Below are 13,635 nucleotides of genomic sequence, written 5' to 3'. Positions count from 1 at the left end.
AAAAATTGCTAGGTTTGTTCTGGTTCTACGAAATTCAGGTTCTAGGACGTCAGGATCATGCGTAGTTGATAAAGAGCGTTCTGGTTTATTAAGGATAATTTCGGACTGATGAATCCTCTAGGTTTGTTCCCGTTCTAACATCCGAAACTGTTTGGAAACTGCGCAAGACATGATGCGTACAAACAAAAAATCTGAAACAGTCCGAAATAGTCTCGAACACTTGTTTAAATCAGAACGCTTTTGAGGAGACCACTATGCCACCTATCGTGTATATGAAGAGATGAAGACGTTTTGTTATGTAGCGTATCCCTATAGTCAGTTCAAATGTTATCTACCCTCGATCATCAATTATTCAAATCAAATAAATAAAAAAACATCCTACCAAATAGGCCAAACAAATTTCCTCATGAATGCGCTTGAGCAACGGGAACAGTTCTCAACAGTTCAGCCTCGAGAGCAAGAACGATTCAGGACGGTTCAAAACAGTTTGGGATCATTTCGCAGTCAAAATCAGAACAGAGGATTCATCAGTCCGAAATTATCCTCAATAAACCAGAACGCTCTATATCAACTGCGCATGATCCTGACGTCCTAGAACCTGAATTTCGCAGAACCATAACAAACCTAGAACAAACCTGCTGGTGTTTCGTGATTGCTTGTCAAAATTGTCAAAAAAAACTAGCAAGCTGACAATAAGCTCGGGGTGGTTGGCGTGTCCAAGAAAGGCGGTTGTATTTTTTCGCGGGTCAGTATTATATTTTAATCTAAAAGAATGCCCCCCAAAAAGAGAGAAAAAGATCCAGACAATGTTAAAACTCCAAGAATCGATCACATTCAGGCTGATCACGAATTATTTTTACAGGCCTTTGAAAGTAAGTTAATTTTTCAGAACTATACCTTTCTAGTTCAACTAACTGTTTATTTTCCAGAACCAACGCAAATATATAGGTACTTACGCACAAGAAATATGTGTTCAGTAAGTTTCTTTTACAGTTTTTGTTCGAGAGAGTTCATTTAATTTATGTTTTAGCCCATCTTCCTCAACAGAACCCTAACCTATATGAGACAAAGAATGTCGCGAGTCCACAAACACAGGCAAAATTTCAAAGTCGATTCTTTATTGGATAAAGTAGTTTCGAGGAGAGATTCCATTTCCATACAACCTGGGTTTATAAATCTTACTTTTCTAAGTTTTAACAATAAATCCTTAGACTACAATGCTCAAATAGCTCAGGTAGAAACAGTGCTCTTGAAAATCAGTCACAAAAAACGTAAAGACAGCTCTGCTCCTAGTATGCAAATAACTCTCGGGACAGCCGATGTTCCGATCAATCCCGATGATCAACAGCTACCTCTTACGGCTCCCACAATCAGCATTCCAACAGAATCTTTCAACCCTTCTAGTGGCCCTTTGGTCAAGTCTTACATAATCCTATTCAGAGTGAAAGTCACTTCTGAAAAGGACAGTGGAGACGAGGAACCCGCTTTGAAGAAGCGCAAATCCAATGGTACTGATAACACAAAACTTTACGGGGCTGAACTTACTGTTTATGATAAACACAATAGGTGCTACCTGAGCGATGGAGATTATGACATTGTGGTACATGATTTCTCAGGAAACCCGAAGAATAATCTCAAAAAGCACTCCAGTTGGGAAAGCGTGAACGATTTGGTAGAAACATGTGGAAATTTGGATGCTTTCATGAAGGGGGCTGTTCTGAAGTTCAAACTCAATTGGTCTCCCGAGGCTAGTGCTAGAATAGTTGACCGCCCTCCGCCTTATCCTTTGCAAGAAAACAAAGAAAATGTGCCATTATCGATGAATGGTGATAACAACAATGTAGAGAAATTACAAATAGTTTATCAGTTTGTATATAACAATAATTCTCGTCAGCAGACTGAAGCTTGTGAAGACTTACACTGCCCGTGGTGCAGTTTGAATTGCAATCAGCTGTACACGCTGTTGAAGCATTTGAAACTGTGCCACTCACGATTTACTTTCACCTATGTTCCTATTTCAGTAGGTGCTAGGATAGATGTAGCAATAAATGAAATGTATGACGGGTCATACACTGGATCTCCTCACGATTTGATTTCCCAGCCTTCTGTTTGCGCTTTTTCTAGAAGCGGACCTGTCCGTCGAGCTTCTGTAACTCATATTCTTGTCTGTCATCCGAAACGTCCTAAACCGAGCTTGTCCGAGTTTCTTGAACTTGATGACTGTGAATTTGATGGCCAGAGGCCTTTTATAACTGGCCACAATAGACTGTATCACCACACCACCACGTACCTGCCGATTTATCCCAAAGAAATGGATGTTGATTCTGAAGGAGAGAATGACCCAGAGTGGCTGCAGAACAAAACTATGATGATGATAGACGAGTTCACTGACGTTAATGAAGGAGAGAAAGAACTGATGAAAATGTGGAACTTGCATGTTATGAAACACGGGTTTGTGGGTGACTGCCAAATTCCTATTGCCTGCCAATTATTTGTTCAGTATAAGGGAAAGGAGCTATTGTTGAAAAATCTGTACAAAAATTTTGTCATACACATGACTAGTTTGTTTGATTTCGGACTAGTAAGTGCAGTTTGTTTGTATACAACTATACAGAAACTACAGGAACTTGTAGGTGAAACTAGTGCAATTCGTACAGTCCTCAAGGAATCCAGGGAGGCTCAGATAGACAATTGGTCTCGAGTAGGAAATGTGCCTCCGATTTGTGACAAGCCAAATATGACAAAAACCCCAAGTGCCGGTAGAAAAACTGCCAATGTCGGAATGCAGAGAAGAAAAGGAACTCCCACTCCATGCGAGCCTACATCTCGTAGGAAGTCTGTGTGTGGGGAGACTTCTAGAAAAAGGCTTACCTTAACCTTAAAAAGTGACCAAAAATCTAGCTAGTTTCTAGTTCTCAAATATTTATTGAGACATTTAAGTTATTTTTATATTTTTCAATGTATGCTAATTTTAAGTTCACAGACATTTTAAATCCTAGCAGACAGATATCTGTTCTCTTAAAGTAGCATATAGAATACCATAAAGTATACTTTACTTTTTCTGAATTATGCATTTCGTATGCATACATTTTTATAATTTTTACTTCAAGACATTTTCAGTATCTTTATGTTTCATTTACAAACTGAATTTTATACTCATTTTATCTTTATTAGGAACCTAGGCATATTACAAGTTATTTCGCTTATTTTACTGCTCTTCTGAAATCATAACACCCTACTTTTAAATAATTTTTACTGATACTATGTTTGAATAGAAATTTACAATATGGATGAATTCTAAAAAAGGCTATTCAAAAAGCAACCTGGACCATTATGAGGAAGTACTTCTTGATTTTAGTGTGGGTAATTTAAATTTTTCCGTATAAAGTTCACACATTTTATGTATCACTATTTGAACGTTTAGTGAGTGATGTGTGAAACAACTTTGCAAACAAATTTTGTACTATCATTGTGAAATAAATCGAGTCAGTCATAACTGGACAATATAGATTCATGTACAATAATATTACTAATATGAACTTTCTATGTAATTTGCAGCTAAGGTCTTCCTTACGCAGCCTTACTTTCTCAAGACATCCCTAAATGGACACTGTTCCAGTAGCCCAATAATTGTTAAAGTGGATATGTACTTACCTATTTATTTGTATCATGTCCACACATTACTTTGTAGTCAGTCTCCCAAACTGACTACACAAATACATCTAGCAGTGATGTTAAGAAAGCTATGTCATCACCAATATTTCTATATTGTGTCGATGTTAAAATATGAGTTTGCAAATGTACAAAATTAAACAATTTGATTTTTTTTCATAACTTTATTTTGTGCACGGTAAAATAGGCGAAATAAACTTGGCAAATATCTCGCCAGGGTCGTTTTTCAGTAATTATTTTCATACCAATTGTTTAACATTGTATACCTCATATACAATGCAATGCCGTGATAGAAGCATTACATTACATAAAATAGTATTGAAGTTGTTGCCAAGATTTCCATTCAACATAGACCATTCAAGTTCATTTTTGTTCTAGTCTAAGTGAAATAAAGTGATCTATATTCAGGGAGATGATTAAAATTCAAATCATAGCTAGGAAAATGCTAGCTTAAATGTATATTCCTGAGCTGAGTTTAAAAAAAACACAAAGCAATTTGTTCGGAGGATTTAAACATGTCTTGGTGTTTTGCATCTTCAATTAAAAGTAGATTGTTCATTTAAGTTCAGCCCATTTTAAAAACTGAAGTACTATATATATATGATGTAAATAAATACAAATTGATAAGTTTAGATTTGTTGTGTTTGTAAATATTAAAACGGTTACGTCAAAAGTCTAAGTGAAATATTTTGATATTTGTAATGTTCAGTTTGAGCATATGTTTGAAATGTTAACAGAATATTTTCAATGATACAGTTCCGAATTCGTAACACAAGCCACAGAAATAGATTCAAGTTTTCTATCAGTTTTATGATAAATATTCTAAAATAACTCTAGGTTGCCTTTTTACTATACATTTCTGAACCATCAATGTGAAGCACTCAGAACATGATAAACCTTCTTGAAATATATTTATCAATCACCGTATTATCCATTTCCTTTTTTTTTTTTTCAGAAGAATAGACATAAGTAAATAATTTAATTGAAATATACATCCATAAGTGTTATTTTCGATTAATTTGCAATGAAAACATAGATACTGTCTGCGGACCTTTGGAAATTACTTTCATTTACAATTCATTATGTAAATTCTTACAATATATGTTTATGTATTTGTTATTGTTGTGTACATTTTTATATTTCTGAAATCTACTTAGGATTAAATTTATGAATCTTTTGTAGAGATAGTAAATACAGAGTTTGTTTATAAAGAGAGTATCGTCTTTCATTTCATGAAAACATAACAAGTGGTACTGGGATAACAGCAGAACATCCTCACAGAGATTGTTGAGGGGGACTGAGTCCAAATATTTCATTCTTGGTGAAAAATGGATAAAGCGACTGATTTGAGAACTACCATTATGAAATGATACCGTGGTCCTTAACTGAAACTTGTTGGAGATAAGAATTAACAAGGCCCTCCTTTTTTAACGCGTGATCCCACTGCTAATTATATTGCCTTAATGGTCCGCTAAAGAAACAAATGACCTGGCTAAAGTTGTTTTCCTCGAAGAGTGACATTTATTTCAACATCTATTAGTAATATGTTTATCTGCAGCTTCAAACCTGAATGATATGAAAACGCATATTTTTATCATTTTTTGTTTCATGGAAATTCCGACTTCAAAACTCAAAATTTTGAGTTCAATCTCATAATTTCGGATCTTAATTTGCTAACAAATCATTCAAAAAATATTTATTTTATTTCACTTTCTAAATATGTACCTATGCTTTCCATCTTTCCGAAACTATTAGATCAAAAACTATATAAATGTATTAGGTGTTTCATTGAAAACAGCTTCTTTGTAGCCAAAAATAACGACACGACAAAGTTTGTTTCAAGAAAGCTACCTTTGGACATGTAATATGTCTGTCTCGCTTGACTTTTTCTCCATACAGTAAAGAGCCACCTCATATTTTTTTAATTGGAAAATTTATTGATACTTTGATGACATTGTTTTCATTTTGGGTGCTTTCTAGGGAAATAACGAAGTATGCTTTGTACTTTTATTTTCTACAGGGCTATATTTTTGTTCTGTTTAATGAGCAAAAAGTCATCCACATGATCCCCTTAAGTATTCCCATAAGCTCAATGATAAAAAACTCAAAATATACTACGCCAAAAAATGTTCAATCACTTGCCAATAGATGTTCGTTCTTTATCTGTATACTAAATTTGGGGATGCCCTAAAGGAGCTACTTTAAAACTATGCATTTTATACATCGGAGGAATTTTATAAGGAAATATTTCAAGATCTGAACTCCTGTTGTATCTGAATATTGTTTTCATTTTATATGGCGTATTCAATACCATCTGGCATCACAATTTTATGTAGTTTGAATTTTAAACGTTTATTTTATTCTGTAATACTTCTCTCCATTTGTTTGATATTACTTCTCTAATGACTTTTGTGAATTAGAAGACTTGTTTCATCTGACAATAAAGCATATTGTTTGATTGAGTTCAAAACAAAAATTCACTCTGCACTCAAGTTGAAAAAAAGTGTGAAAAAATATGATTGATATTTAGGTTCAATAACATACTATGGTTGTAGGAAGTGTTAAATTCTAATATTGAGAATGTTTCTGGACAAGTTATAAAAAAAAACAAGTCTGATGAGCTACAAGTAAGTTAAATTGTATTTGAATGAGTTATAGTCGTTTATCAAAAATATTATGAAGTCGTATGTTTAGAACTCTCTGTAGAAAATGTCTTGTTTTGATTAAAAAAAAATACCTGAATGAGTTGTATTCTAAATAAGGTGTTACATTTTAAATTTCCAAGTTTATGCCCAATACACATATATGTGACAATCCCGAAATGGAAATATTTCCAAAGACTATGTCACGGCAGTCTTCGATAGAAACAAAACTTTGGAATACATCTTTTTTGGTTCTCCAGATGTTTCTAATCTGATGAACCATCATAGTGAAACTCAGAATTATCAATTCTGTTTGTCTGGTTTGAATAACTATAATCGTGTGGATTTTGTACGGGTATATCATGTATATATGGTATACTATAGAATATAAAAAAATACTTTTGTCTTAGTTCTATTAAGAAAATGGTTTAACAAAGCAAAACCGATCATAACAAATTAAAAACTTAGTAGAAATCAGAGGGAAGTATTTTCTTTCTCCTATATTCAATATCAATTTCTACAAAATAACTAGGTCATCAACAATTTCTACAAAATAACTAGCGTCATCAATCCAACAAGTATACTTTAGGTTTTGCAACTAGTTTTTTCGACTACAATCGTTGAAATATTATTGATGGTTTTATTTTTTTGCTACTTGCCATCACATTGAGTTTGTTTTTATTCAAACAGTTGTGACCTCCTTGCATTTTCATTTGATCAACATGCAACAAGACCTCTGAATCATTCAGTTTCTTTCTGTTTTTTGGTATTGATACTGCCTTTCTGGAACTACCAAGTATAACTTCAAGATGACTAAGATTAGTCTTGGTCATTTTCTGATGGTACCAACTTGGTTAGCAAAACACGTGTCCAAGAACAGCATTTTTGTCCTGGTTTAAAAAAAGTGCTTTCAATAGATCAATTTTGTTGACAAAAGTTTCAAGTTCACTCGTGAATTTTCTAAATTTGAGAAGCTTTCAAAGGAAAAAAAATCGAGATATTTTTATTAAATTTTTATTGATCGATCTTACAAAAATTTATTTATTCCTTCTTTGCCTTGGTCTTTTTGGCAGGAAGGGGCTTCTGTGACCTAAGTACTGCGCTTGCCCTACGAAGAGCGGCCTGAAAAATATTATATGTAAATCAGCTCACTGCAAGTAAACGTATCTTATACCTTAGTAAGGTCTGTGCGGTACTTATTTGCTTTCAAAAGACGCTTCAACTTGTAGAGGGATCGCCTGGGACCAGATTTCATTGTCCTCTTGACAGTGCTTTGTTTGGGTTTGCGCTGAAAGTGAAATTATATAAATATTGATCATAATTAATGTCGCAAATATTTCAACAATTTCATGATCACAAATGACAGTTTTCCTATAAAGATGCAATCTAAGGAATCAAAAACTGAAATCCGGCTCATGAGAGATAAAGGAAGATTCCAATAGCAATCTGCTGTAAAATAAATTTCGACATCAAGTGCTGAATGAAAAGTTGTTTTCCATCTTTGTGCAGATTTCACTGTAAAAAACAGACTACTAGGTGATGTCTTTCCAATCCTTATTCAAGATTTTTCTTGCCGGAGAGAGGAGTTCAAACATGACTCACCTAATACTACTGATGAAATTTAGGACAGATTGAAACAGCTGTCTGATATAAGTAAAGTAAAACTTTTGGAATCTGGTATCATCTAGCTGATCAATGGATAACAAGGAATGGAAGCACGTTTCGCCAACCAAATTGGCGGAGATGAAGAAAACCGATTTCTACATTTGAAAATGCCAACATGGCTGATGAAAGGCAAGTCGAAAAGAGTATTGCATTTCTGGTAGAAATCAGTTTTCTTCATCTCTTGAAAAAGCCAATTTGGTTGATGAGTAAATTGCTTGTTTTTGGATAAACATTATTCAAGGTAATTACAAATTTTTACAATATATACTTTATTTTAATAAATATTCCACTACATAGTAGGTTCCTCAGTAGGAATGGTTTCATCAGTGTAATTGAATGCATATTAAAAAAAAAAAGATTTTTTTTTCTGAAAACTACTAATTTCAAAACAATTTATATTATATTAGACAATGGAAGTCCGAACTGATGAAATACACCACGAAACATTGTCAACAACCTTCAAACAAACGTTTTTAATTGAGGTAGGATATAGAAAGGCATACATGCAAACGTTATGTAATCACAAGTCAATTTTAAAAAAACTCACCTGTTTACTGGCTTTTTTGTAAACAACTGTGAAACCCTTCTTGTCAGCTGCATCTACTATGCCTACAGATTTTTTGTGGATGATTCCATTATATCTATAGGAACTGAGATTTGTCAAGTTATTGGGTTCCTGCAAAAAATATGGCTATAATGTACTGAGAGAAATTTCCTATACCACCAATGATGTTAATTAATTATTTAGGATTGCTTCATATGACTTTCTCAAAACTTAAATTACTTAAAAAAACTCAACCTCAGCTGATTTTCAACATAAAACATTTTTTGTAAACTGACAGAAAATCCAAGACTATGATTTCAATATAAAAGAGGAGAAATACTGTAGATCTGTCGATTAGTGTTCATCTGAAGTGAATATACTTCAATGTATCTATATGGTTCATATTTCGTTTCTGGTATTTTTCAAAGCCTAGCTTGACTCGAAAAGAGCATTTGAAGATGCTTCGAAATAGATCATTGAGGATGGTGTTCTATATTAGTGATTGTTTTTATGTCTGTAAGTTTCAAACGAGCTTTGTTTCATTGAAAAGTTCATTTGGAACTTAATTATCTTCCTTTCTTACATTTTTTGTATAAAGAAGAGAAGTAAAGAGCCCCCATATTTTATTTCAGAAATATCTTCCTTTTCAATGTTCTATTAAAACAATGACATTGTGTAATTCATATCCACACTCTAATTACTCTAATGCATATCATAGACTGCAGAAGTGCACAGAGTTTACTGATTTGGATTTGAATGAGACTTGTATATCAGCGTCGTATCTTGCCTTGCATGGTGTCATATACCCCACTGTGTGTTAATTTGTAACATTCATGCATGAGATTGAATTTTATATTATACTCATCCATAATATCAACGTACATGGCTCATAAGTTTTCAATAACAAAAGAAAATGAGATTTCTTACAACTTAAAACTTATGACTTGTAACCAAGAGTGAATTCATGCATCCAATCTCAATTCGTGAGTGGCAAAACAGAAGAATTCATAGTTGTTAATTATTGATGTTCAGTGGAAACATTCATGCACAAGCATAAATGAAAATATTTTATGCATACTTATATCTATGTACAAAAGTTGTAAGTTTATAGTAGCAATAAATGATGAATATGAAATTTTTAGATTTAAATTTGGCAACTTACAGGTTTGGATTATGTAAAGCAATGCAAGACATACACTAACACAAGCATCAACAAAAAAAAGATTAATGCTCATTTCATAGAGTGGCATTTAATGGCACTTTGTTTTTACGAAACAGCTTGCCCTTGTGTTACATTCACATTACTTGATTTATAAGTCCAGTTTCAAGTCTGGCGCATGAATCCACCCTTAGACTAATATATGAATCAATTCTCAAACAAGTGCATGAATCCACCTATACTCAATATCACTTTGTTAGGAAATTATTGGGAATTAGATATAAATCTTGAAATAAGGTTATGATACTAAGGTTTCTTAAGAAAATAATCCAGTTTTCTTACCGTACTGAATGGTTTGGAAATGTTCCTTTTCTTCAATAGAAAGGCGTTATTGTTTCGGATAATTCCCCAAACTAAATGTGACGACATTTTGGCTGGAAAAAGAAAAAATTTCAAATTGTTGGACAATACAAAAACAATACTTTTTTTTATAATTCAGGAAAAATATTAATCTTCGATTAATATTGTTAATTATTGAGCTTCAAAATTATAAACTGTCCACAATTTTGAAAATAAAATATTTAGAAAAAAAATCATGCATACCTCGCTTAACCTTACTTAGTAAAGAGAAACAAAATGGACTCTCGCGGAAAAGGAAACTAGTTTTAAAGGCACAGAACGTGATATTTCACGAACCAAACTTGGTTTTCACGAATTGAAGTGAGCGCCACTAGAAAAATAAATGCAATGTGTTTCATTGATCCCTTTCAATTTTAACAGTTTGATTCATAATATGAGAAAGAGACAAGTATTTTTTAATAGTTCATATGAGTCCTAGAAATTCCAAACAAAGAAAACACTTCTCTACACGTTTTTTTTTTCAGATATTCTAATTTAAAAATAATCTACAATCTAAACCCAGTTGACCCTTTAATTTGAATAACTTTCACAAATACCCGCACCTTTTGCAATTTTTTTCATGAACATTCAGATAAAAAGTCGTATTATCAATGATGGCAATCATGAAAATTCTTATCGCGAGAGGGCGCTGATGGTAAGAGGGTGCTGATGGGTGTGAGGTCTCTCGTGGTTCTTCCATTGTTTACATATGGAAAACACAAATTTATTTGAATTATGCGACAAGGAGTTAACATATCTTATATAGAAGAATGGTTTAAAATCAACGATAATAGGGTGGGTCTTATAATAGCAACCTAGTCAGTGAGAATATAAAATCCTATGAGTATACGAAATTCAATATAAGCGTTATTAAAACAAAACAACGTAAAACATCGGAAAATGTCAAACTATATCAGTGCTGTAATGTTAATGTTGGTCATAGAGGAATTCCGTAACGGAATTCACTCGACTCCAAATTGACAATGGAATGAACAGTCAATACGTTATAGTTTAGTAACTGAGGCCATTACGTGATGAAAGAGAAGATTTTTGAATATTTTCATTCATATAACTCCCAATATTTTGAAACTAAAAGTTGTATAGGTTTGTTCTGGTTCTAACATTCCAAAACGTTTGGAAACTGCGCAAGACATGGTGCGTACAAACAAAAAATCTCAAACAGTCCGAAATAGTCTCGGACACGTGTTTAAACCAGAACACTTTTGAGGAGACTACTGTGCCACCTATCGTATATATGAAGAGATAAAGACGAGAAAATACTATTAATCATGTCCATTTTGTTATGTAGCGCATCCCTATAGTCAGCTCAAATGTTATCTACCTTCAATCATCAATTATTCAAATCAAATAAATAAAAAAACATCCTAGCAAATAGCCCAAACAAATTTCCACATGAATGCGCATGAGCAACGGGAACAGTTCAGCCTCGAGAGCAAGAACGATTCGGGACGGTTCAAAACAGTTTAGGATCATTTCGCAGTCAAAACCAGAAGAGAGGATTCATCAGTCCAAAATTATCCTCAATAAACCAGAACGCTTTATATCAACTGAGCATGATCCTGACGTCCTAATTTCGCAGAACCAGAACAAACCTCTCATAATAAATCATATGGAACATATTATTACAGTGGAAATGGAAGATAGTTCATCTCTCGTAGTAGATCGAGTGAAAGAGCTACCGCAGTAACATTGGTTGTCTGATTCCAACTTGAAAGGATTATTAGACCTATAGTAAATGATCGTTCAAGAGTCAAGAGCTCAGTGTATTGTTTGCAACTGTATTCTGAATACAAAATATTCGGACCTTGTTAAACATTCCAAATTGGTTAGGTATATAAAATAAGTTGAAAGCCCAACTTTCAGTGTTTTCTATGGAAAAATTCCAATAGAATGGTTAACCTCGGTAAACAAGTCATGGGCACAACTCTACCGAAGCAAAAACCGTGTGACTATTGTAACATACTGTTTTCAGTAAAAATTATTCAAGGTGAATAAATGTTATCCTAAGTCAGTGTCTCCTTTTAGCCAGTCACTACATCAGCATTAATAGGCTAGAACACATTAGCACAACAAAGTAATTTTTCATGATTTACAAATAGCAAAACGGATATCATTGGGGAAAACAAAATGCAGCTTAATTATAAAAAAATGTTTAATCAAAAACTATTCATGAAGAACTAAGAATAGAATTGCAAGATGCCAAAGTTTCGGTTTTGTTGAATGAAAGTATTGACATCAATAATAAAAGATTACTGTGTATTCTAGTGAAGTACTTCAGTGAAACCAAAATATAGACTGCCTTATTGGACAGTTGAGAGATTCCGTCAGATCTAGGAACTGCAAAAGGACTGTTCAACCTTACGAAGAAAAGCCTAAACGAAACGAATATGGTATCTGCTTTGAGAACGTTGTAGGTTACTTTTCAAATAACACAAATTTGATGATAGGCAATAAGGAAAGTGTAAAGGAATACTTTCTAAAAGAAAGTGTATATGTCAGTTTTGTGAAGCTGGTGTTAATGATGTTAGACAATTATATTACATACAAGCAAATCTGAGACAATTTATATACAGATCTGAGTTGATAATGCAAAACCATAATTACTCAACTAGGCATAAATATAATTACAAATCACCCCTTATGTATAAGTCGATCAGGCAAAAAAGCTATCCATATCTTGGGCCTAAGTTGTTTAATACATTGCCAAATGATATTAAAAATGAGGTCTGCGCACACTGTTTCAAAAAAACTCTTAAACATTATGTACAAAATACAAGCAGAAACTATTTTCATGAAATTATAGAGAGTTAAATCAAATAGGCAATGGATTAAAATGAATAGAATAAAAAAAAAAGTATAATAAAAGTAATGACATTTTTACCATTGAATTCTTCAATGTAGATATTTTAGTATGTTTTTGCTTTTAGATTTTAATTTTAGATCATTTTATTAGATGAACTTATACACTCTGTGTATGTATATTTCGTTTCAATTAGTAATGTCTAAACTTACAAACAAGTACTTGTACTTCGTAAGCTGTAAATTTATTCACCGTTAGTTTTAGAAATTTGTTTTCAAATTACAATTTTGTACTATTATCCTTGTGTGTGAATAAATATTATTATTATTATTATACATTTGATAGCCATTGATGCAACCTCGGTTCTACCCCAACATATTGAAAGCTTTCTTCAAAACACTAGCTTCTATTTTCATGAAGCCCTAAAAGACAATCAGTATTAGAAGAATTTCAGGAGTGTGTGTGAAGAGTGTGTCTACTTTTTGAAGATGATGCAATAAATTTCATGAAACATGAGTGATTGAAAATTGAAAAGAACATTGACTTGTTGGACCCATTCAATCCAAATAACATTTTGGCATTTGAAAAATTAATATTAGGTGAAGAATTGAAACGTATTCTAAATAGATTTTGTGATTCTTTAAAACTTTTATTTAAACTAGTTTGTATTAAATTTTACCAAACGGCTTTTCACTGTATGAGGACTTTTTCAAAAATTTATGTTACCATTCAT

The 13,635-nt window shown here is 32.9% G+C and overlaps 2 protein-coding genes across 2 annotated transcripts; one reads left to right on the top strand and one right to left on the bottom strand.

The window, feature by feature from the left end:
• The first annotated feature begins 664 nt into the window (after window positions 1–664).
• On the top strand, window positions 665–4,887 carry Su(z)12 (Polycomb protein Su(z)12). Its single transcript, XM_023159144.2, has 3 exons — window positions 665–872; window positions 930–976; window positions 1,031–4,887. Exons 1-3 carry the CDS (start codon window positions 773–775, stop codon window positions 2,903–2,905), a joined length of 2,022 nt encoding a protein of 673 aa, XP_023014912.1. The 5' UTR covers window positions 665–772; the 3' UTR covers window positions 2,906–4,887.
• A 2,425-nt stretch (window positions 4,888–7,312) lies between these two features.
• Window positions 7,313–10,414, bottom strand: RpL28 (Ribosomal protein L28). Its single transcript, XM_023159145.2, has 5 exons — window positions 10,286–10,414; window positions 10,025–10,116; window positions 8,527–8,655; window positions 7,489–7,602; window positions 7,313–7,436 (listed from the first exon to the last, which is right to left on the bottom strand). The coding sequence occupies exons 2-5, from the start codon at window positions 10,109–10,111 to the stop codon at window positions 7,356–7,358; spliced, it is 411 nt and encodes a 136-aa protein (XP_023014913.2). The 5' UTR covers window positions 10,112–10,116; window positions 10,286–10,414; the 3' UTR covers window positions 7,313–7,355.
• Between the last annotated feature and the right edge of the window lie 3,221 nt (window positions 10,415–13,635).

This window comes from Leptinotarsa decemlineata, unplaced genomic scaffold (genome assembly GCF_025532065.1).
Source record: "Leptinotarsa decemlineata unplaced genomic scaffold, Ldec_3_MD MMD2_tig00002082_RagTag_RagTag, whole genome shotgun sequence".
In the NCBI taxonomy this organism is placed as follows: Eukaryota; Metazoa; Arthropoda; class Insecta; order Coleoptera; family Chrysomelidae; genus Leptinotarsa; species Leptinotarsa decemlineata.
Note: the sequence above shows the minus strand (reverse complement) of the source record. Positions and strands in the feature narration are given on the sequence as shown.